This window comes from Mirounga angustirostris, unplaced genomic scaffold (assembly GCF_029215605.1).
Source record: "Mirounga angustirostris isolate CCGP_5_RB_7025 unplaced genomic scaffold, mMirAng1.0.hap1 SCAF_17, whole genome shotgun sequence".
In the NCBI taxonomy this organism is placed as follows: Eukaryota; Metazoa; Chordata; class Mammalia; order Carnivora; family Phocidae; genus Mirounga; species Mirounga angustirostris.
In genome coordinates this window covers 2,339,505-2,362,844 of record NW_026991725.1, presented here as the reverse complement: position 1 = coordinate 2,362,844, position 23,340 = coordinate 2,339,505, and the positions used below count along the sequence as shown (strand labels likewise).

The 23,340-nt window shown below is 58.8% G+C and overlaps 1 protein-coding gene across 2 annotated transcripts in view; it reads left to right on the top strand.

The window, feature by feature from the left end:
• The first annotated feature begins 3,470 nt into the window (after nucleotides 1-3,470).
• DOC2B (double C2 domain beta) overlaps nucleotides 3,471-23,340 on the top strand; it is a 34,694-nt gene continuing 14,824 nt past the window's right edge. Inside the window, exons 1-6 of one of the 2 annotated variants that reach the window (XM_064582056.1) lie at nucleotides 3,471-4,368; nucleotides 11,951-12,030; nucleotides 15,136-15,210; nucleotides 17,994-18,103; nucleotides 18,238-18,385; nucleotides 21,288-21,445. In XM_064582056.1, coding sequence (XP_064438126.1) covers nucleotides 3,990-4,368; nucleotides 11,951-12,030; nucleotides 15,136-15,210; nucleotides 17,994-18,103; nucleotides 18,238-18,385; nucleotides 21,288-21,445 — 950 coding nt within the window. In that variant the 5' untranslated portion in view covers nucleotides 3,471-3,989. The remainder of the gene's footprint in view (nucleotides 4,369-11,950; nucleotides 12,031-15,135; nucleotides 15,211-17,993; nucleotides 18,104-18,237; nucleotides 18,386-21,287; nucleotides 21,446-23,340) is intronic. The other variant, XM_045889587.3, reaches the window with a different exon arrangement.

The window sequence follows — 23,340 nt, the reverse complement described above, 5'->3', positions numbered from 1 at the left end:
CTCATAAAAATAACTGTGCATAAAAATAATTCAGGGGTGCTTGTTAAGATGCATCCTGAGTCTTGGGCACCTGGGTGGCTCAGTTGGTTAAGCGACTGCCTTTGGCTCAGGTCATGATCCTGGAGTCCCGGGATCGAGTCCCACATCAGGCTCCCTGCTCAGCAGGGAGTCTGCTTCTCCCTCTGACCCTCCTCCCTCTCATGCTCTCTGTCTCTCATTATCTCTCACAAATAAATAAAATCTTAAAAAAAAAAAAAAGATGCATCCTGAGTCTTCACACATATCTGAGTCAGTGGGTGTGAGGTAGGGACCTGGAATCTGCGTTATTAACAAGCGTCCTGCAGGTACAGACCCCTGGGCCATCCTTTGAGGAACCCACTTCTACCTCATTGGACGGGGTTGCTAGAAGCCTGTTAGGAGAAGCAGGAGTGGTGGGGAAGCGTGGGCCCAGGGTTCCTGAGGGCTGTGACCAAGGGCAGACTGTCCCACTTAACTTTGTTAAGGGCCGATCCAGCTGCCAACATGGAAGGCTCATGGGCACCCCAACATGATGGGGTCTGGACAGGTCCAGCGGCTTAGAGATCCTCATTCCTGCCAGCCGGCACCCCAGCCTTGGCAAGTGCATTCACTTCTCCAAGCATCCTCACCTGGTCTTTGCAACAGACAAGAAGAGGGTGGCCCACTGCACTTCACTGGTAGAGAAACTGAGGCAGGCACAGGGCATATGGAGATGGTTTGCACCAAGAAGGTAGGGGCAAGAGAATTATAATTGACTGAGTGCCTGTTGCATGCCGGGCACTTTATATCCATCCTCAGCAGTGAAGCAACTTGCCCAAAGTCAGACACACCTAGGAGCTGGGAGACACTGGTTTTGAATCCAAATTTGCCTGACTCCCAGCCCATACTTTCTAGAAAATGGACACCTGCCCAGATAACACCAATTCTACCCCTCCAGGGGACTCCACCCCATCTCAGTGGGGCTCAGAGCTGGAGGAACTCAGACCTCAGAGAGGCTTTTTATTTTGCCACCTGCGGGAGGCTGGCCCCACATATGCCACCTCTTTCTCCAAGGGACATCCCAAGGCTCCCTGACTCAGTGCTTTGGAGGCTGGGCCTGCTTCACTTCTTCCAGACCCTCTGAGAGCCAGCAGCTGCAGAGCCAAAAGCTGTGAGTTGATCCTCCAAAAAGCCAGACCCACAGGTCAAGAGGCCAGAGGGAGAGGTCAGCACCCTTCTATTCCCACCCCCACTGAGCACAGAGGTATACCTTTTTTTTAAGATTTTATTTATTTATTAGAGAGAGAGTGTGAGCACAAGCAGGGGGAAGGACAGAGGGAGAGAAAGTAGACTCCCCACTGAGCAGGGAGCCCGATGCAGGGCTTGATGCGGGGCTCCATCCCAGGACCCTGGGATCATGACCTGAGCCGAAGGCAGATGCTTAACAACTGAGCCACCCAGGCGCCCCCAGAGGTATACCTTTGATGTCAAAAGGGCACAGGGTCAGGGGTCAGGATGTGCACACTCATTCCCAGTCACTTGACTTCCTGAAGCCTCAGTTTCCCCAACTGTAAAAAGACGACAGCACTCTCTCCTCAAGTGAAGGAATTATGAAATGATGGTTCAGTGTCTGTATTTTAATACCCGTATCATTACATAATCACTCTGTAAAGCAGCACCTCGGCACAGAAGTCACTCTGTGCCTATTAAACCCACTGTGTTAGGCTTCCAGGCTCTCCTGTCCTTCCCTTGGCCTTTGACTCCTGGAAGGCTGAATTTTTCTCCCACCAGGATCCCAGATTGTCCTTAGGGAGCCCCCAGGTGGGTTCATTCCCACCGTAACCCCTGAGGCTATTGGCCCCCTCCCTCTAACCCTCCTCTTCCTCCTTAATTTGGGCTGTCTCCATCCCAGAAGCTCAGGAAGAGCTCTGTTGTCTGGGGGACAACATTTTACCTGTGTTCCCAGCTCTGCTCTGACCCCTCAAGCTTTGTAGGGGTGGGGAGGAAGAGGCAGAGGAGGGGGGCGTCAGGACACCTGGGTTTCTCATCCCAGCTCTACTACAAGCCAGCAGTCACTGTGGGTAAGTCAGTGTGCCCGAACTTTATTTATTTATTTATTTTAAGATTTTATTTATTTATTCGACAGAGAGAGAGACACAGCGAGAGAGGGAACACAAGCAGGGGGAGTGGGAGAGGGAGAAGCAGGCCGCCGCCGAGCAGGGAGCCCGATGCGGGGTTCGATCCCAGGACCCTGGGATCATGACCTGAGCTGATGGCAGACGCTTAACTACTGAGCCACCCAGGCGCCCCTGTGCCTGAGCTTTAATTTCCTCACCTGAACATGAGAACAGTGTATCCTGTAAGGAATAATGTAAGGAATCGATGCGATGAGCGCTGTGAATGTTCTTGATACAACAGAGTGACTGCCAACCACCCAGGGCAGAACCGACCACAAAACAGCATATGGTTCTCCCATCATTTCTCACCAGTGAGACTTGTCTCCCAAGGGAAGGGAGAAGAGAAAGCCAACGCTCTTGAGCACCTCTGATCTGTCGTGTTCTGTGCTAGCAGGGGCCTCACCATAATGCTGTTAGGTTGGAATTAGCCCCATTTCACAGCTGAGAAAACTGAGGTTCAAAGAGCTCAAAGGATCTGTCAGAACGTAGCAGCTGAAGTGATGAGAAAGGGCCTCTTCTCTCTTCTCTCTGCTCCCCACCCCTTTCAAGGGGTTATGGTGGAGGGAGGGACGCAGGCTTGGGGCCCCTCATCCAGGCTCATGGAAGGGACCCAGCCAAGAAGATAAGCATTTCTGGTGTGTCACTAGACACCCAGGGAGTAAACAGGATTCTGTCCCGGCCCCGGGCTTTCCGGAGACACACCTGCGTAAGCAGCTGCCATTCCCCCAGAGCTGCGTTCCCGGAAAGCACTGGGGCTGGGCTGTCCAGATTTGTTTGGTTATCTGACTGCCTGGGAGGCCTGAGCCCTGGCAGGCGGCGCCCTGCGTCCGCACCTCTACCCCGTCCATCACTCTCTGGGGAGGTGTCTTCTGCCCAGGCCCCCGGCTGCTCTCCGCTCTTCTGACCACTCAAGGTTCTCACCCACCCTGTGCCCATGGGGAGAGGGGGGACGGGATCCTCGAGCTGCTCACCAACCGTGTGAGGGACTGGCTCAGGCTGACGGAGAGTGTGTGTCTGCGTGTGACCTGAGAGGAAGTGTGAACACACTGTGCCCACAATGACCTTGGACCGCTGAGGATGTACATGTCCTAGCGGTGTGGCAGCAACCTGTCCCCACACTCCTAGGAGTGTGGCCGTGCGTCCCGCTGAAGTGGGGTGGGGGAGGGCTGCGCTCGGAGTCCCCCGATCACTTCCAGGGGCGTGTTTGTGTGTCCCGCCGGGCGGGGTGTGCCGGGGGCGTCCTGTACCACGGCAGCCTCAGCCAGCTCCGTATGGGTACGTGTCTGGGTGTGTCCCGCAAGTGTGGGCCAGGGGCCGCCGGTGCCGAGCGTCTGCACACGCTCCTACGTGCGCGGAGAGATCTGGCAGCCCGCGTGCGTCCTGGGAGAGTGAGCAGAACCAACAAGGGCGGGCACGGGCTCCCGGCTCCGCTTCCCCGCGCTCCGGCCAGTGTGCACGAGGGGAAGGCGCGCGGTGCCCGCGGGTGTGCGCGCGCCGCTGCCAGCGCGAGGGAGTGCGGCGCCGCTCGGCTCGCTCCGCTCCGCGCCCGCCCGCGCAGCCCGCACACTCACGCCGCTTGGTTGCTGCCGAGTGACGCGGGCTGGGCCCGCCCCCCGCCCGCCGGCCTCCCCCTCCCCTCCCCGCCCCGGCACTCACTCGCCGGCCGCCGCCGAGCAGGCAGCAGCCGCGTCAGGGCCGTCCGGGGGCGCCGCCGGCGATGCCCGCAGCCCTCGCCGCGCCCCGCCGGGCCTGCTGAGCCGCCCCCGCCGCGCCCCCCCACCCCGGGCCGCGCCCGGGCGGGGCCGCGCTGCCTGCATGACCCTCCGGCGGCGCGGGGAGAAGGCGACCATCAGCATCCAGGAGCATATGGCCATCGACGTGTGCCCCGGCCCCATCCGGCCCATCAAGCAGATCTCCGACTACTTCCCCCGCTTCCCGCGGGGCCTGCCCCCGGCCGCCGGGCCCCGCGCCAATGCGCCCCCGGACGCCCCCGCGCGCCCCGCCGCCGCCAGCGCCGGCCGTCGCAGCCCCTCCGACGGCGCCCGCGCGGACGACGAGGATGTCGACCAGCTCTTCGGAGCCTACGGCGCCAGCCCGGGCCCCGGCCCCGGCCCCGGCCCCAGCCCCGCGCGGCCGCCCGCCAAGCCGCCCGAGGACGAGCCGGACGCCGACGGCTACGAGTCGGACGACTGCAGTAAGTTTCCAACTCGCCGACTTCCCGCCCCCGCCCCCGGCCCGGCCTCCGCCGCGCTCCCCCGACCTCGCCGGTCCCCCGGCCCCCTGCGGTCTCCCCTTTCGCCGGCATCCACCCCCCGCCCGTGGCGGCGCCTCGCCTGCTCCGTGCGCCCTCCGCGCGCCCTGCAGACCTGCGCTGGTGCGGTGGGAAGTTTGGGGGCGCCCCTTGAGGGCGTCCCATTTGCGGGGCCCGGTTCTCCGAGCCCGCGCCGCGCCCCCTCTCGGCCCGCCCGCGGGGAGCTCGGGTGCGGGCGGCGGCTTTTGTTCCCGGGAAGGGCGGAGCTGCGCCCGGGGGAGACACCAGTTGCTGCCGGCCGCGCGGTCCTCCCCGCCCCGGAGCCCGCTGCGGGCCGGCCTCGCCGCCGAGGGGCCGGGCTGGGGCGGGAGGAGGAGAGGCCGGGGGCTGGGGCCGCGCCGGCCTCCCGAGTGGGCCCGGCGGCCCGCAGAGCGCGGCGGCTCTGCGGGAGCCCGGGCCGAGCACCAGAGCACCGCGGGGCCGCTTGTCCTTTGGAAAAACCTTAGCCGTTCCTCCTCCCGCGTCCGTGGACCCCGCCGCGGCGCTCTCCCGGGCCGCCGACCTTCGCCCACCTGTTACGCCCGCTTGACACGCCAGGAAGGGCCCCCCCTCCCCGGGCTGAACCCCGAGCCCCAGGGAGTGGGCAAGCGCCGGGGTCCCCAGGGCCGAGGCCCGGCCGGCGGGCGTTCCTCGCCTTTCCGGTCTCTGAAGGTGCCTGCCGCGCAGGGCCCGGGACTGGAGGGGAAACCGAGGCCGAGGAGGGCGCCGCCTGGTTCGGAAGGGGTTGGAGCGAGATGGGGGTGGGGGTGGGAGGTAGCGCTGCTCGCTAGGGCCCCAGCCCCGCCGTAGCCCCAGCCGCGTCACTGTCAGACCTGCCACACCAGCCCTGCCCCGGAGGTGGACCTTTCCGGGTAGGGGTCTCGCCGGCTTAGCCGAGGGCCGCTCGGCCGGGTCCCCCGCGGGCAGCGCAGCGAGGGTGGCCGCGCCTGGTTTGGATGTTCACGTGGGCCTAGGGCCGGGGGTGGTGGGGGGGGGGGCGGCTGGAGTTTCCCCAAGCATAAAATGTGTCTCTGGAAGCTGAAGGTGGAGACTACCAGTGCCACTGGGGGAGGCGGCCAACCTCTCATCGGCCTACCTAGGGAGGCCCGGCAGGAGAGAGCTGGAGGAGGCCTGTCCTCCGCCCTCCGGGCAGGGGAAACTGTCCCCTGTGCACTTTGTGGGGGCCTGGACCTCGGCACTCTGGCCGCAGCCGGGCGTACTGAGGCCGGACAGCGCGGCCTGGGGGTGGGGAGCAGTCCTCTCCCTCCGCTTTCCTACCAGCTTGGGGAAATTGGGTTGAGAGTTTATGCCCTCGGGGCTGTGCCCTGCATCTTCCCCACCCCCCAGCTCCTGGCACCCTGGGCAGATCACACCTCCTCCCCTGCCGTGCATCTGGGCAGGCCCTAACTGGGACCCAAGTCACCCCTTTGGAGGCCCTGAACCCAAAGCCACCTCCAGAAGAAAGGGTAGGGAAAGTCCCAAACTCAGGCCCACTGCCTCACCTCCAGCCCATCGACTCCAGTCCTTCCTTCAGTGAGCACTGTCCCAGCAGCAGAGAGTGGGAAAAGGGGAACAGGACTGGGTCTCGGGACCCAGGGAGCTCATGTGTCCTAGCAGGGGACAGACTCACTTGAGGTCTGCAGTGCAAGGCCATCCTGGACACAGACTTGCCAGCCTGAATGGTGGGCTGGCCACACCCAGATCACCACGCAGTCTGCTGAAAAGAGCTAAGGAGGAGGGCGTGTGGCTGAGCCAGGGCCAGCTTGGGCCCCCTCGTCCCCTTCAACGAGCAGCCCGCCCCAGCCTTGGCTCCCATCAGTGGCTGAGCAGACTTCCCAGGCACGGGAACACAGAAATCTTGGCTTCTTCCTGTGGTGGGACCGGGTTCTGGCGCAGAACCGCTCTCCAGCCCATACCCCAGACCCAGGCCCCCTCTCGACTCTGACAACCAGATCCTGAGAATTAGCCTAAGTGATTCAAGCCAGATGGTTCATTACGGCTTTAGCCAGGGTTATGCTATTTGCTGCCCTAATTATTGGATTATCTCTATTCTAACAAAAAGAAATTAGGGCGGTTGTTCTGTTGTCCAAGGTTGAGAATGAAGTGCTATTTATTTATTCAGCCTTTTTTCCCCCTTCTCTTTAAAGCTCATCCTTTATTAAGTCACCTCAAGACCCAAGCACAAAATTCGCACGTTCCAAACTGATCTAATAGGGGGCAATGATGGGGTGCAAAGGCAGTGAGCGTTGGGTTTAGAAGTGTCCTCCCTCCCACTGGTCCACAGTGTGGCCTGGCCAAGCTGGACTCTGCTGCCTGCTGCCCCCCCAGCCAGGCCCCGGGCCGCACCGTCCGCAGGTGCCCCTCCCCTGCCCTTGCTCTCCCACCCAGCCTCCACCTGTGCAAACCCAGGCCCTTCTTCAAAGCTGTAAGGACTAGAACGTTCAGGTTGCAAGTAACAGAAAATGCCAAGTGTCTTAAACTATGGGGACAGTTGGGATCCCGTGACACCCAAGTAGGTGTATATGCAGTGGCTCATCGGCATCCTCAAAGGTGACGGCTCTGTCCCCCTCTCCCCGTGGCTGTGCTCTGCTCCCCTTCGGCTGACCTCCTTCCTGGTCCTGGGTGGCTGCTTCGGGTCCGGGTGTCACATGTAACAGTAAGATCCTCAGTTTGACAAGGACACGTTTCCTTGCCCGTATCTCAGTTGAAAATCGAGGCAAGCTCTCCCAGAGTCCCCAGGAGACCTGCCCTTCTGTCCCATCGGCCAGCCTGGCATCACACACCCGTGCTGACACTGCCCCTGCGTGGTTCGCGCCGGGCTGGGTCAGGAGTGGTGCCCATGGAGGCCCGGGGCAGGGATGGAGTGAAGGCAGCGCCGTCCCCAAGGCCCTCAGCTGGGAGCGGTTCCCAGTCCCCGCTGGCCGTGAGCCCCCTTCCTTGGAGCTCAGTCATGTACCACCCAGACCATAGTTTTAGGTACTCACCATGACAAGACCAGCTGTACGTCAGGCACTGTGCGAGACTCAAGAACGCCTGAGACTCAGTCTCTGACATGAGGGAGTTCATGGAAACCGAGAGGCGCAGATAGCCCAGCAGTGACAACAGGGAGGCAGAAACCCAAACGGGAAGCGCTGGTTTGCACAGAGTTCACCCACAGAGAAGGCTGTGCTCCGAGCCTGGGAGAAGGGAGGAAGCAGGCTGGCTGAGTAGAAGGAGGAAAGAGAGGTGCTCCTGGCAGGGGGACTGCCGTGTGCACAGGTAGAGGTGGAAGAAAGAGCCCAGCAGAGGTGCCATAGTCAAGTGGCTAAAGTAAGGGGAAAAGATCCATGATGAGGCCCAAGTGGTCATATCACAGAGGGCCTTGAATGCTACACCAAGGAGGTTAAACTGAGTCCAGGAGGCTGTGTGAACCTTTGAATAATTTAAAGAAGGAGAATGAATAGACTTCTGAAGGTCCTAAAGTTCTAATTCTCTGCCTCTGAGCTCCTGGGAAGCGGGGACAGATGACTCATTCTTCTTTGTACCCCCTGCAATGCTTGGCTCAGTGCCTCAGTTTTCCCAACTATGAAATGCTTTCAGCTCAGGCCTGACCATTTTTCTGTGGTTCTTGCCACAGTTTTTAAAAACTATTTGAGAGGCTGACATTTCTCTTCAAAAAAAAAAAAGAAAGAAAGAAAAAGAACAGCCAGGGCTGATTTCCTATTCCCAAGGGTATACGGGTGAGGAAGGTCCAGGTGCAAACCAAGGTCAGAATGATGTTGTCAGTCCCCATCAGCAGAGCAAAGGGACGTTTGGCCTTAGAGGAACCGACCAGGGCTTGAGCCTGATTTTCTCTGAATTAGCCCCATTAAAGCTCTATAATTATCGACAGGCGGGTGACAACTCTCCAAGGGCCATTAGTGACCAACCCTCATTATTTTTCCAAGGATGTAAACTTCAGCCAGGACATGTGATTTCCGTGGGCGGAGGGCAGGACTCTGTGGCTCAAGCAGACGAGCCCCTTCGCTTGCCCTTAGGGCCCTCCTCACCTGCACCACAAGCCCACAGCTGTGTTTCCAACTCAGAGGCCCCTCTAGGATGGCAGCCCAGCCTCCCCGTCCCTGAGAGCCACTCTGCTTTTCTCTCTCTGTTTCTCCACGGTATCCCCCTAAGATTTCAGCTCCACAAAGTAGCAGACAAAAAGAAAAAAAATGTTGGAAGCCACTAGGCTTTAAGACAGGAACTGTCAGGATGGAAGTGAAGAGGCCTGGATTCTATGTCCAGTTCTGCTGGGCCACCCTTACCAGGTCACCTCCCCTCTCTGAGCCTCATTTCTCAATGGGAAATGAAGACTTTGGACTGTAAGATCCACCACCAGCAGATCTCTAAAAATGGTGACCACGCTTCTATTAATAAACTATTATTTCTTACAAAACCTCCATTGGAGTTCAAAAAAGAATCATCGCGTGGAGGGGGCGCTGGGTGCTCTGTTCCTTCCTGGGAATGGATGATGGGTGTTGGTTTCACTGAGCCGTGTCAGTCCTCCTTAAACAGGGATGTCTGCAGAGCCAGCAAAAGGGGCTCCTCTCTTCTCCTGGACCTGAGTTTCCCGGTGGGGAGCAGGTTGCCCCACCGTCTGGCTGGCTGTCCTTCTCTGGGAGCAGGAAGCGGGCAGAGATTGTGGAGTGTGCATTTTAACACGTGGGCATCACCAAATCCCCGCTCCTGTGAACAGCGGAGAGCAAACTGGCTTGAACAGACCGGCCGTGCAGACTGAACATCTGCTCTTTGTTGGTGTCACTGGCATGGCTGAGACATGGTCCCTCCTGTCTGGAGGCTGACGTCTTGAGAGAACAAGCCATGGGTAGGCCTGACCGGAACAGCAGACTGATGGACTGTCACGTCAAGCCAACAGCTTTGGAGACTATTGTAAAAGCATGGACCCGGGCGCCTGGGTGGTTCAATCGTTAAGTGTCTGCCTTCGGCTCAGGTCATGATCCTGGGGTCCCGGGATCGAACCCCGTGTCGGGCTCCCTGCTCGGTGGGAGGCCTGCTTCTCCCTTTCCCACTCCCCCTGCTTGTGTTCCTGCTCTCGCTGTCTCTCTCTGTCAAATAAATAAAATCTTTAAAAAAAAAAAAAAAAAGCATGGACCGGAAGAATCTTGGGCCCATGGCTGTGTTCGTTGTAACAGGCATGGTGATACGTGCCTCGCTTCCGGCCCCCCCACCTGTCCACCTGCATAGATGGGAGCCCGGGTACATGCAGCAAAGGGCCAGATACAGCACACAGACTCTACTTAGGCACCTTGGGCTCCACTCAGGGCCTGTTGACTCAAAGTTTGGACACAATTCTAGCAAGTATTTGCGCCTGGTTTCGTAGAAGAAACGAGTGACTATTGAGAAGGAAGGAGGGCTGTTTGTGCTATCAGAGGCAAGTATTCTAAGAGGAGTTTCAAGTTGATGGCAAAGGAGGAGGCAGATGAATGGAGAAAACCTAGGAAAACCGCAAGAAGTGGCTCCTGGGGATCCCTGGGCCTGGGCCGCGACCGTGGTGCCCAGAACGGTCGTCGTGGTCCTCGCGATGCCTCAGGTCATGCAGAAGAGTGTAAGTGACTGTTTGTATATTCTTGTCACAAAGGCTGGGAGGGGAGTGATCCAGTTTGGAATGAGTTCATTCCAGAAGGCGTCTCAGAGGAGCAAGTACAGTTATCTAGAAAATTCACCTAAATGGATCTGCTCCTTCTATTATTACGTACTGAGCTCTTCTGTACCCCAGGGGCTGTTGAAGCATAATGTCGTGCGGTGGATACTATTGTGTGACCAAAGTCACACAGCAAAGATGCTGATGAGGAAACTGAGCACAAAGAGGCTAGAAACGCTGTCTAAAGTCACACAGCAAGGAAGCGTGCAGCCAGGACTTGACCCCGGGGTCAGGTGGCAGAGGGCGGGTCTCAGTGCCCCACATGTGCCCTCCCAGGCAAGCACAGAGACTGGGCCGGGTGCCTTACTTACCCTGTCTCAGGAGCTAGAGAGCAAGACAAATGCAACTCAGTGCCCGCACCTCAGAATAAAGGGCAGCTCCGCACACATGGGCCTTAATTTGCCCATTTCTCTGCAAAGCCAAATGCTGCCATGCTGGGGGGCCCCACAGGAGCCCAGGGATCTGCAGGCAGACGGCATCTGCTCAGCTCTGGCCTTGTCATGCAAAAGCAACCATGGACCAGATGTAAAGAGATGAGCGTGGCCAGGCTCGGCATGAATCCAGAACCATGTTGGGTACCGCTGGCAAGAAAAACAGAGCCCCGCCCTCCCCCCTGCCTCTCCCAGTCGCCTAGCCCCCCACCTCCTGCTGGTCTGAGGTCCGAATGCCCTTTCCCCCCCAGCACCACTGTGCGCTGGCCAACTCTTACTCAATCTTTCATGGCTCAGGTGAAGCATCACCTCCTCTGGGGAGCCCTCCCTGGTGGCCCCCATTCAGAGCAGGGCAAGGAGAACCCCTTGAACCTCTATCGCTCCTGGCTTACCAGGCTCTGCTAGGGCTGATTCTTTTCATCTGTTTCTCCCATTAAGCTATGCTTTCCTTGGGGCAGGAACCCCGCCTTATTGGTATTTTCATCCCTAGAGTCCGGCTTATTGTAATAAGGCTTGGTAAAGAAGAATGAATGAATGATTGAATGAATGAATGAATGAATGGGATGGCAGTTGGAGCAGCTCAGCAGTCTGTGCGCAGGATCTGGGTTTCTAAAGACAGCCTGTCAATGTGCATCCTGCTGTCCGGAGACTTGCCCCCTGAGGCCTCCCCCACGCTCCCCCCTGCAATCCCCACCTTCACGCCAGGAGCCACGTGAACATGGCCGGCCGCAGCTGCCGCGTGTGATTGTCCCCGAGGGCTTGCTGTTGCACCCAGGTAGGGCTGCACGCTCTGCCCTGCCCTAGGGAATCGCCTGCCCTTTCAGAGGCTGGCAGGTAGCAGGGTGAGGACCCAGCTGGCTCCTCGCAGCCGGCCCCCGGGCCCCCCAAGGGACCAGAGAGACTGGGGAGCCGCAGCCCTAAGTGTTGCTGGGGGTGGATCAGCCAGTCAGCCCAGCCAGGGCCCAGAACTTCTCACGGCCCTGTCTGTTCTGCCTTCTCACACAACCCCTGGGACATTTAACAGGTCAGGGAAACTGAGGCATGGAGCCAAGCTGGCAGTTGCACAAGGAGGATAGGAGGACAGGAACCTTTAGCTGAGTGTCCCGTACAGGGGGCACAGCGGGCCACAGGCCAGGCACCACAGCCCCGCCCAGGGGCTGACCTCACCTCCTGAGCCTCCACTCCTCCCTCATCTGGACCTGAGGGGGCTCTCACGCACTTCCCAGCGTTGGTGGGATTGGGAGGCTGGGCGGACGGATTGCATGCAGTAGGTGCTCCGTCGATGGCAGGCGCTGTGGCACCTCGTCCCACCACACGGGTGGGTGACGCTCCTCCCCCGTGCTGCCGATGCATGACCTGAGCCCTCTGTCCGCAGCTGCCCTGGGCACACTGGATTTCAGCCTGCTCTACGACCAGGAGAACAACGCCCTCCACTGCACCATCAGCAAGGCCAAGGTAGGCCCCCGCCGGCCCCCCTGGTCCCCGGGGTCCAGGGCCCCGGGCGGAGGTGAGGGGCTGAGGTCCGAAGGCCTGTCCTTGCCACTGTTTCCTTCCAGTCTCTGTGGTATCTGCGCTGTGGGCGCAGGGCAGGGAGGGAATTCTTGGCTAAATCATCTCCGCTGCCCTAAAAAGCCCTGCCCAGACAGACATTCAGGGAAGGAGTGGAACAAAAAAGCAAGAAGAGAACGAGAGAAGGAAGTCATGGGGGAGGGGAGTGGGAGGGCAGAGCTGGGGAGGGTCTGTGGTGGGGAGAAGGGGAAGGGGAGAGATGACAGGTCTGTCCTGGTGGCCAAGGGGGGGTTGGATTGGTTGCCTCTGGCCTCCTGAAGTTCCCAACACCCCAGACTCCTCGAGGAGTAGGTGGGCTCTAGGCAGGAGATTCATCTCCTGTGGGCTCAGGGCCCCAGCCTTGCTTTCTGGTCTCTGGGCTGAAGCCGTGAGCATCTCCCCCTTGGGCTGGCAGGCATCAGCTCTCTTCTTAGCCATGCTGTCCCCTTCGCCCCCTGCATCCATCCCTCTGGGAAGAAGGTGCCGAAGTTGATGTTCTCTCGCAAGGTAAGGGTGGTAGCGTAGCCTAGTAGGACTCCCAGTAGAGCCGTGGCGGGGCCTGGGCCAGGCTCAGAGCAAGCAGCTTCCAGTGGAGCCGCCTGGACCCAGACCCCACCCTCAGTCCTACCTTCCTACCTGTGCGCTTCTGTGCCCCTCAGCACCCCCACCCATGGCTCTGCCCACTCCGAGGGGCCGGCTGCCTGGGTCTTCCTCAGCTGTCCCCACCCAGCCTGGGCCAGCACACCCAGACCGCTGTGGCGGTGGGGAGCAGTGTCCACTTCGGGCCAAGGGCCCTGATCGGGCACCGGAGAGGCCCTCATGTGCCGTCCTGGCCCTGCCCTCTCCTTGGGGAGCTGCCCAGGCTGTGGTGCTGGGGTCCAGACCTGCCCCTAGGGAAGGAGCTGAGAACGGTGACTCCCCGGCCATGCCAAGGTGGAGGGCAGGCTGCAGGGCCCGGGCAGATCCCTTTCCGTCTCCCTCCACACAGCTTTGTAGAGGTTGTCCAGGCTTGGGAACTGGGAATAGGCACCTGCTCCCAGGCCACTCTGGCCAAAGCCATCCATTCTCCTCCCCATCCCAGACACCGGGCCCCTCCTGTGCTGTGTGCCCTGCCTTCCCTACCCAGGCTCTAGAAGGACTGTGGGGTTGTAGTGGAGGGGGGGGGGATGCACGTGTGCTTACGTGGGTCTCTATGGGCACCTGTCTGTGCACACACATTGTGTGTCCTTTGGGGTGTGTCATTCAAAGCATTGGAGGTGGGGGATGAGAGGACCCCAAGCCACAGAAGGACCCCATTCTCCAGGTCATCATCTGCTTAGATCTGGTTTTGCAGGGGTGGGGGTGGTGCAGGCCTGGGAGGAACTGGGGCTCTGGTTCGGGGTTTGGGCAGGGAACAAAAGGGGGGTTAAGGAGACTGAAGCAGGGCTGACAGGTGGAGCCCTTTGAGGGGCTCTGGGAGGAGGCCAGATGCTGTGGAGCTGGACCCTAATTTGGCCACTACCCTCTGGGGAGGCAGAGCAGCTTAGTTTGCTCATCTATAAAACGGTTAATCACCCCACCTGTGGGGTGGCTGCGAGCATTGAGTGAGTGCTCAGTCCCAGCTGCCATCCCGGAGGACTGCCTGGTGGCAGGCACCCAGCCCCACCCACACGAACACAGACACCTGGGGACTTGGGTTCAGAGGGACCCACAAAGCGCTGCCCGGCCGGCCAGTCCTGGGCACGTCAGGGACAGGTGGTGAGGCCGAGATGAGGGACTTGCGTCCAGGAGGCTGCGGCCTTGCCACTGGGGGCTCACGGTTGCCACGGAGCCCCACCAGCTCCCGCACAGCTCAGGTGCCCTTACACTTGCCCTCTACGGCCTCTCTGGCATCTTCCAAGGGGCCTGCCACGTGGGGAAGGGGCACAAATGGCCTACGGCCAGGCCCCGCGTCACCATTGCCGCCTCCACTCCTGGTCCACCCCTGGGAAGTGGGAACCAGCAACCGCTTGCACAGACGATAAAGCTGCAGCTCTGGGGGCAGAGCAACTCCTCCCCTTTCCCAGCTAATAGTGCAGGAGCCGGGATATGGGCCGCAGCCAGCCTGGCTCTGAAGCCTGCATGCTCCCTCCCAGCAGCAGAGCAGCGGGGGGTGGAGGACCCGACCTCCTATCTCAGCCCCCCGAGCCCCCCGCTCTCCGAACCAAACCAAGGTAGTGGGGTGGGAGCCTCCGTTCTCCTTGGAGGTGGGGCTCGGCACGAGCGGCCAGCTTGGCAGCCCGTCTGGGACGCCCGCGTCGCAGCTGCTCCCCGCACACCTGTGTGGCTCCGCAGGAGAGAAAGAGTATGATTTTCAGAGATAAGAGCAGTCCCGAGGTCGGCTCAGCCCCCGTCTGCTTACGGTTGCCTCGGCTCCCAAGCTGTGCACGCTTGAAGATCGTTCCAGGTTAGTGAGGGATGCCACCTTGTGGAGGGACCCTCCCTAGCCAGCCAGCTTGCCTGGGCTCCTCGGATTCAGGCTGGCAGGGAGCTGAGGCAAATCCAGAGAGAAACTGGGCCTGGTCTCCAGGACACAGAACGTGTGCCCATGGCAAAGAGGGAGCCCTGTCGGTGAGGGGACAGAGGGTCACAGGGACATAGGATCAGTGAGGGAAGTCCCCGTATTTGGGGGAGTGGGGGAAGGGGAATCCAGAAGAAGGAAGGGCCTCAGCAAAGCAGGATAATGAGGAGCTCATTCAGAGGAGGGGTCACCTGGCCTCCACGAAAGGGAGACAAGAAAGAGAAAGGCTGGTCTGATAAAGTCACGCCATGACACCTGCCCTGGGCCAGGACATTTGGGGGGAAGGCAGAGCACACCAGCACTGAGCCATCCTCCCTGTTGTGAGAGTGTGGGCCTGTGGGGGGGGGGGGCTCTGCAAATGAATGGACCCCACCAGGAGGCCTGGGGACAAGGGATGCCTGCCCAGCGAGGTGCCTGGCTGCTCCATGTCTCCAGCTCCCATTTCACACCTTCTGCCATTCACCTCCACTCAGGGCCTGAAGCCGATGGACCACAATGGGCTGGCAGACCCCTACGTCAAGCTGCATCTGCTGCCAGGAGCCAGTAAGGTGAGGGGGTCAACCCCAGGCCCGCCAACCAGCTCTGCCTACTGTGACCGGGGCCCCGGCTGAGCTTGGGACACCCAGAGAGGGGCATACGTCCCCTACCCCCTCACAGACCAAGCAAGTTGATGGGGCCTCAGTGATTCACCTCCACTCAGAGCACCCAGTCAGCCCCACAGCCCCCAGACTTCTCGGGAACCTCAAGTCGGCCTGACTTGACTGATGAATTGGGGAAACCCTCCAGAGACTTTCTAAGCCAGCATTTTATAAGAAGCGGACTCAGCTGGAGGTTACTATGTGGGGAGGGTGGGGAATAAAGGGCTCTGTGGCCAGATAACATTGGGAAGCCTTGGTAAACCGGTTCCTTTACTCTAGGACTTATCAGAGCCTTTAACATGTTGATGGGCTGCCCTGCGACACTCCACAAGGGGGAATGAGTGGATAGATTCTGCCCAATTCTTGGACCACAGAACCCTTGTTCCTGTATAGGTGACCCAGCAGGCCGACCAGGCACTGGTACGCCTAGGGAAAGAGAAGTTTTTTCGGAAAAAAATTTGCTATTAAACAAAAGCATCAAGGTGACCTTCAGCACTGGAAGATCAGAAGTGTTTAGACTTCTTACATGTGTCTTACAGTTCAGTGGTGTTTTATTCTTTTTTTTTTTTTTAAAGATTTTATTTATTTATTTGAGACAGAGAGAATGAGAGACAGAGAGCATGAGAGGGAGGAGGGTCAGAGGGAGAAGCAGACTCCCTGCTGAGCAGGGAGCCCGATGCAGGACTCGATCCCGGGACTCCAGGATCATGACCTGAGCCGAAGGCAGTCGCTTAACCAACTGAGCCACCCAGGCGCCCCAGTGGTGTTTTATTCTTAATTTCATGGGAGGGAGAGTTACATCATCTTTTCAGAGTTGGGTCTGGGACCCATGACTTTTCAAGGGGCAGGTTATGTGGGCCCCGGTGCTGGGGAGGGGATGGGGACCAACTAGAGACTAGCAGCTTTGCTTCCAAGAGGAGACCAGAGAGGGGGCAGGGGCACATGGGCCCCAAGACACAGGAGCGTGAGCAGCAGGGCCCAGTGGCTGGTGTTCTTGACCCGACCTCTTTCTAAGAAACCAAGAGCTGGGGGATTACTTCCTGGCCTTCAAGTGGCCTGATGAGAGGAGCCTGTAACGGGAACGCTGTCCTGGGCAGAGCGCCTCCCTCGCCACTGACTCTTCTAGGCCACCTGAGCAGTCCTGCGCCCAGGCTGAGGAGTCCGGGGCTGCTGGGCGCCGAGCTGAGCCTGAGACCAAGCCCTCTGGGCCAGTGTGTAAGGGCCGAGGCTCCCGGCCAGGCCAGGAGGGCCACCCGACAGAGGCGATGACTCCGCCTCCGGGAGGGCAGGGCAGTGGCCCACCACCTGTGTATGCCCAGGGAAGCTGCTCACGGCTCCAGGCCTCGATGTCCTCCTCTTGCAGCTAGGACTCCCAGGGCTGTGAGGGCAGTGTGACCAGGGCAGTGTCCCCAGCTCAGGAGCTCAACGGCTGTGAGTCCCTAGACTCACGGGACCTAGAATCGGCAATACTGCAAGGCTGAGTCATAGGGATCTTCCCACACAGACGGGATTTCCCCCATAGGGCAGTGGTTTCTGAAAAGCAGGCTCTTGGGGTATGATGATGCCCTTTTATACAGTGGGGAGCCTGCCACTCACAGAGGGTAAGTAAGCTGCTGGGCTGCACGGGGCTGAGGCAGGTGATGGAGTGGGGCTCGGGACGCAGGCCTGCCTCCCCTCAGAGCCGGGCCGAGGTGGCAGTCATCCAGGGGACGCAGTCATGGTGCTGAGTCTGCACAGGCAGGACCGGGAGGAGCCCAAGGACCGAGAGCTAGAGAAGCGCAGGGGAAGGAGGGGAAGCAGCGTGGCAGCTTGGACATGCCACCCCACAGGCCTTTCCTAGGAGAGGCGGCGTTCCAGGGAGAGGGCACGGCCTGCGCACAGGCAAGGAGGTATGTGGGAGAGCCCCCCGGCAGCCCCAGCCCCTCCTGCGGATCCTCTGCACCCCCCTCAGCACACACTTGGGGCCCGGCGGCGGGGAGCCCCCCCGGTTCCAGGTTCCAAGAGCTGCAGGGGCCAATTACCTCCAACTCTCAGCGGCCTGCACCACACGTTTCCTGCCTTCCAGGGCCGCGGGTGAGGTGGCACGGCTCCCACACGGGTCAAGTCCTGTGCGGCGGGGCCACAGTCCGTTCTGGGACTCTTGGGGAGATGCGATTCCCATCCTTTTCAAGCGCCTAGAGGCCACCCATACTCCTTGGCTCTCGGCCCCTCCCTCCATCTTCCTCGCCAACACCCCCATGGAACTTCTTCCTTCCTTCCGTGTCCCTCTGGCGCTCCTCTCCTGCCCTCTCTTTCCAAGGGCCCTGTCATCACATGGCATGAGGCCTGCCCAGATCACCTGGCTAATCTCCGTGTTTTAAAGTCAGCTGAGGGCGCCTGGCTGGCTCAGTCGGTGAAGTGTCTGCCTCCGTGGGCTCGCGTTGTGATCCCGGGGTCCTGGGATGGAGCCCAGCGTCGGGCTCCCTGCTCAGTGGAGAGCCTGCTTCTCCCTCTCCCTCTCCCTCTGCCCCTCCCCCTGCGCTCTGTCGAATAAATAAATAAAATCTTTTAAAAAAGGATAAAGTCAGCCGATTAACAACCTTGATTCCCCTCAGCGTATTCAGTTTCTGGGGACCGGGCAAAGCCATCTTTGGGGCCAATATTCTGCCCCTTGAGCTCCCTGATGCTCAGAGCATCTTTTCTGCTCTCACCAGGCAAATAAACTCAGAACGAAAACTCTCCGAAACACTCTGAACCCCACGTGGAATGAGACCCTCACTTACTACGGGATCACGGACGAAGACATGATTCGAAAGACCCTGCGGTGGGTGAGGGCCCCAGACTCCTTGCCCCCCCACCCCTCCCCCACCTCACCTGCAGCCACCCCCCCCCCGCCCCCGCAAATCCCTGCTGACTTGGGAAGCAAAGCGGGAGCACCCCCGTGTGTCTGAAGAGCAGGCCGTGCCGCCCGTCCTCCAGGATCTCCGTGTGCGATGAGGACAAATTCCGCCACAATGAGTTCATCGGGGAGACACGCGTGCCCCTGAAGAAGCTGAAAGCCAACCACACCAAGACGTTCAGCATCTGCCTGGAGAAGCAGTTGCCGGTGAGTGGGTGACGGGGTCCACGGGCTGTGCAGGGCCCTCCCTGCCGGGAGCACCCACTCGATGCCTGGCACGGCTTCAGGTGCTGGCGGAACGGACCTAAATCCCTGCTGCATGGAGCTTGGGCAGCAGACAGACTCCAGACCAGGTGAATGACCCTAACAGAGCCTGTGTCAAATGGGGATCGGGGTTGCGATGGACAGCCTGAGAGCTCAGTGGTTTCGCTGGAGGTTCGGGGATATTCCTGGCAGAGGGAACAGCAGGGGCGAAGCCATTGGAGGCACAAGCAAGATGCCCTCTGCGTGGGGCAGGGAGCAGGATGGGACTGGGTCCTAGGAGGGGAGATCAGAGGCTGGTGGGTGGGGAGCTGGGAGTGAGGCGGGCCACTGGGAGATGCCAGGCAGGGGCGAGGGCACCTGACTGTTTAGCAGGCTCGATGAGTGGAGGCTGGGAGGGAGAGGAGGCTGAGGATGGGGAGGGCTGGGAGGGGACAAGGCTGACCCAGCCTGGGCCGGGGCCCCAGCAGAGGAAGAGAAGTGCTGGCAGATCAAGCATTCCCAGACGTGGGTGGGGGAGCACCTGGAAAGACGACGGGTCACTCACTGTGATGTGGAGTCTGTGGGAGGAGCAGCTGGGGATGCTCCGGAGCTCAACTGGAACGTGATAGGCGTGAGGTGCCTGTGAGCTACCTCGGGGAGACAGAAAATACTTCTTTCCTAGAAATTGCAATTTTTTGAAAATAATGTCAAAACCAATCTTGCCTCCTGTTGTCTGCAGCAGCTGAGCCCACCCAAGCTCTGTCCATCTGTGTCTCTCCTCTCCCCCTACTCCCTCCCCTCTCCCCTTACCCATCTCTTGGCCTGGCCTTTACCCTGTTCAGAAGGGCCGGGAGGCATTGACCAGGAGGCCCCAGGGTCCCGAGACCTTCCAGCAGCCCAGTGTTCAGGGCTCCCTTTTTTTTTTATTTATTCATTTGAGACAGAGAGATACAGAGCGAGTGAGAGAGAGAGCAGGAGCAGTGGGGAGAAGCAGGCTCCCCGCGGAGCAAGGAGCCCGATGAAGGGCTCGATCCCAGGACCCTGGGATCATGACCTGAGCCGAAGGCAGACACTTAACCATCTGAGCCACCCAGGCACCTCCAGGGCTCCCTTTTTAGGACATTTCCCCCCCTACAGGCCTGGGCAAGGGGAAAGTTCAAGAGGACAGAGCCCAGTGGCCAACCCGTCCCTCCCTGGTGGGGCCTAGGCGCTGGGACAAATGCCCTGTGCAGGCTGGTCCGAGTCAAGCCTTGGGAAAAAGTCAGCCTGAGGCCAAGATCCCAGCTCTGCCTTTTTGCATAATTTGATCAAATTTTATTCCCTTGTCCCATTCTTTCCTGCTCATAGACATTTGTATGATGGGTATAGCCTTTTTTATTTTATTATTAGTCACGAACCAAAACTCAGTTTTCCCAAATGATCTATGTCACTTGTAAAAGGCACCATCAACTCTTACTACAGTTGTGTTGGAGTTTTGAACCCTGGTATAACAAAGAGCTGTGTGGGGACACGAACGCGCAGGGGTATGTGTGCGAGCGTTTGTCAGCCATGTTTTCAAGGATGTGGGGTGCGTGCGTGTGCGTGTTCATGCACGTGGCTGCGTGGGGGGATGGGCATGCCTTGCTTGAATTTGCTAGTGCTCAGCACTCTAGATTCAGAGACATATGGTGGCCGCAGGAGTGCAGTTCAGGATGAGTACTCTGGTGGTAGAGACACATTTTGATGGTACATTTTAGATTTACGTGGTGTGTAAACATTATTCTCAGTAAGTACTGAACAATGCCCAATTCAATGGGCTTTCTATGAAACAACCCAATGTATAATGTCCCAGCCCCAGAAAGATGGCTGAAAACACTCCTTCCTGCTCATTTATATTGTTTAATTTTCACACCTCACGCAAACTAGCACAAGATCACTGTTTAGGGGGCGCCTGGGTGGCTCAGATGGTTAAGCGTCTGCCTTCGGCTCAGGTCATGATCCCAGGGTCCTGGGATCGAGTCCCGCATCGGGCTTCCCGCTCCTTGGGAGCCTGCTTCTCCCTCTGCCTCTCTCTCTCTCTGTCTCTAATGAATAAAGAAATAAAATCTTTAAAAAAAAAAAAAATCACTGTTTAGTGAGGCCATCTACACAGAGCCCCAGGCCAGAGTGGCAGAGCGTTCGATCTTGCATGCCTAGTCTGGTCTGTTAATAATGTCTGCCAGCATTAAAAGATGCTGAGGCTTCCTTTGAGCTCAGAGTAAATGCAGCAATCAATTAGTCATGTCTGCTGTGGGTGTGGGAATTGGGGAAGGTGGCCCTTACTTGGCCTCACAGGACCCCCACCTCCAGAGAGGTGTAGGCATGGCCCCTGCTTCTGAGGAGCTACATGGAGCATCACTTTAGTGACAAGCAGAGGACCATCATGAGCAAAGGGACATGGCTGGGACTTCGGGGAGAGAAGCCTGGCAGAGAGGCCTAAGGAGGGGCCCTGGGAGCTCTAGCTGGGGGTGTCCAGGTGGACAGAGGGTAGGAGAAGGAGTTCCAGAAGATTAGGAGCCAGACGGTGGAAAGTGGCCTCAGGAGGGTAAGGAATGGAAAATCTCAGGCTAGTTGGGGCAGGGAGGTGGAGGGGGACACCTCTAGCTGAGGTCTGATCCCTGAGGCCTGGGCAGCCCCTCTTTGCCTCCCTGCTCCCCTTGGGGTTAGGAATACGTCAAAGCTCTGTCTTCTGGGTGCTCCCCAAGGGGGCTCCAGGAAGCACCTGCAGGGGGCTGAGGCCAAGGTGACCCCTCCCCATACCCTGGGCCAGCAGACCGCCTCAGTAGCCCATGGCTGAGGGAGGGTGTGGGAGCAGGTGAGGATGGCCAAGTGGCTTCCTGCCCAACAGGTGGACAAGACCGAAGACAAGTCCCTGGAGGAGCGAGGTCGGATCCTGATCTCCCTCAAGTACAGTTCACAGAAGCAGGGCCTGCTGGTCGGCATTCTACGCTGCGCCCACCTGGCGGCCATGGATGCCAACGGCTACTCGGACCCCTACGTGAAGACGTGAGTGTGTGGCCCAGGCCAGCCATCTCCTCCCCCTTCCCCTGGAAGGACAGGAGTTCAGTGGAGCAAGCACCAACAGAGCTCTAGAAGCACAGCGGGCCGCTGAGCCCACAGGGGCGTAGCCTCTGCCGGACTCGTTTGGCAACACTGTGGGTTAAGTCTGGCCAGCCCCATTTCACAGATGAGGAAACTGAGGCCTGTGGGACTCGAGTGGCTTCCCAGGTCATGCAGAGAGAGGAGTGCTCTCCTGACTCTGCATTCAGACCTCCCCTTGACTGTGACCTCAGGAGGGGCTGTTAGGTTGGAGGAGGGGGTGGGCCTGGGCCAGACCAGAGATCCAGGGAAGGAGCTCCACCAGGACATAGTGCTGCTCGTGTGCACCCAGCCCTTTGCTGGTGCCACGGGTGCTGCTAAGGGGCCACCCAGCCTCCCAGGGGGGCTCACGGTGGTGCTGGAGAGAAACCCTAAGTCGGGGGGCCAGGCTAGGCTGTGGTCCTCGCTCTGAGGGGAAGGCAGGAGCTGGTGGCCCTTCCGACGGAAGGAAGCAGGCGGCTCACTGAGCACCATCAGTGCCCTGGGCCTTCCACAAATAAAAGGTGGCCATTAGTCTGCGCTCACGGTGAGACTTCCTTGGAGGATGGGACGTGGGGAGGAATTTGGCTCAGCCAAAAGGAGGTGTTCCTGCTTAGGTGGAGGAATAAAGGAGCTAAGACACAGAAGCAGGGATGAGCCTGGCCTGAGGGGACGGTGGGGAGCCCCAGGTGCCAGAGGCCGAGGGAGCCCAGGGCTACCGCACGCACAACTCTGGGGCTACCATTCCCACTGGCCACTATTCTATTTCTGTCGGTTTTACCCGGCTGGCTCAGTCAGCGGAGCAAGTGACTCTTGATCTCGGGGTTGTGGGTTCGAGCCCCATGTTGGGTGTAGAGACTATTTTTTTTTTTAATTTTATTTATTTATTTGACAGAGAGAGACACAGCGCGAGAGGGAACACAAGCAGGGGGAGTGGGAGAGGGAGAAGCAGGCTTCCCGCGGAGCGGGGAGCCCGATGCGGGGCTCGATCCCAGGACCCGGAATCATAACCTGAGCCGAAGGCAGACGCTTAACGACTGAGCCACCCAGGAGCCCCTCTAGAGACTATTTTTAAAGATTTTATTTAAGTAAAGAAATAAAATCCTATTACAAAAATGGTGCAGCCACTTTGGAAAACAGTCTGGCAGTTCCTCAGAAGTTAAACATGGAATCACCGCATGATCTAGCAATTCTACTCCCAGGGGCACACCCGAGAGAAGTGGAAACATGTCCACCCAAACACTTGTACGTGAATGTCCATAGCAGCATTATTCACAATGGACAAAAGGAAACCACCTAAATGTCCATCAACTGATGGATGGAGAAACAAACTGGGCCATATCCATACAATAAAATATTATTCAGCTATAGAAAGGAGTGAAAGGGCGCCTGAGTGGCTCACTCGGTTAAATGTCCGACTCTTGATTTCGGCTTGGGTCATATCTGAGGTCATGGGGTTGAGCCCCCCGCATCAGGCTCCGCACTGAATGTGGAGTTGGCTTCAGATTCTCTTCCTGCCCCCCCTCCCCTCAGTGTGCTCACTCACTCTCCAAAAAAAAAATTTTTTTAGGGGCGCCTGGGTGGCTCAGTCTGTTAAGCGGCTGCCTTCAACTCAGGTCATGATCCCGGGGTCCTGGGATTGAGCCCCGCATCGGGCTCCCTACTCAGTGGGGAGCCTGCTTCTCCCTCTCCCTCTGCCTGCCTCTCTCCCTACTTGTTCTCTCTCTCTGTCAAATAAATAAATAAAATCTTTTAAAAAAAACCTTTTTTTTTAAGAAGTGAGGTAATAATTCATGCTATAACATCTATGAACCTTAAAAAGA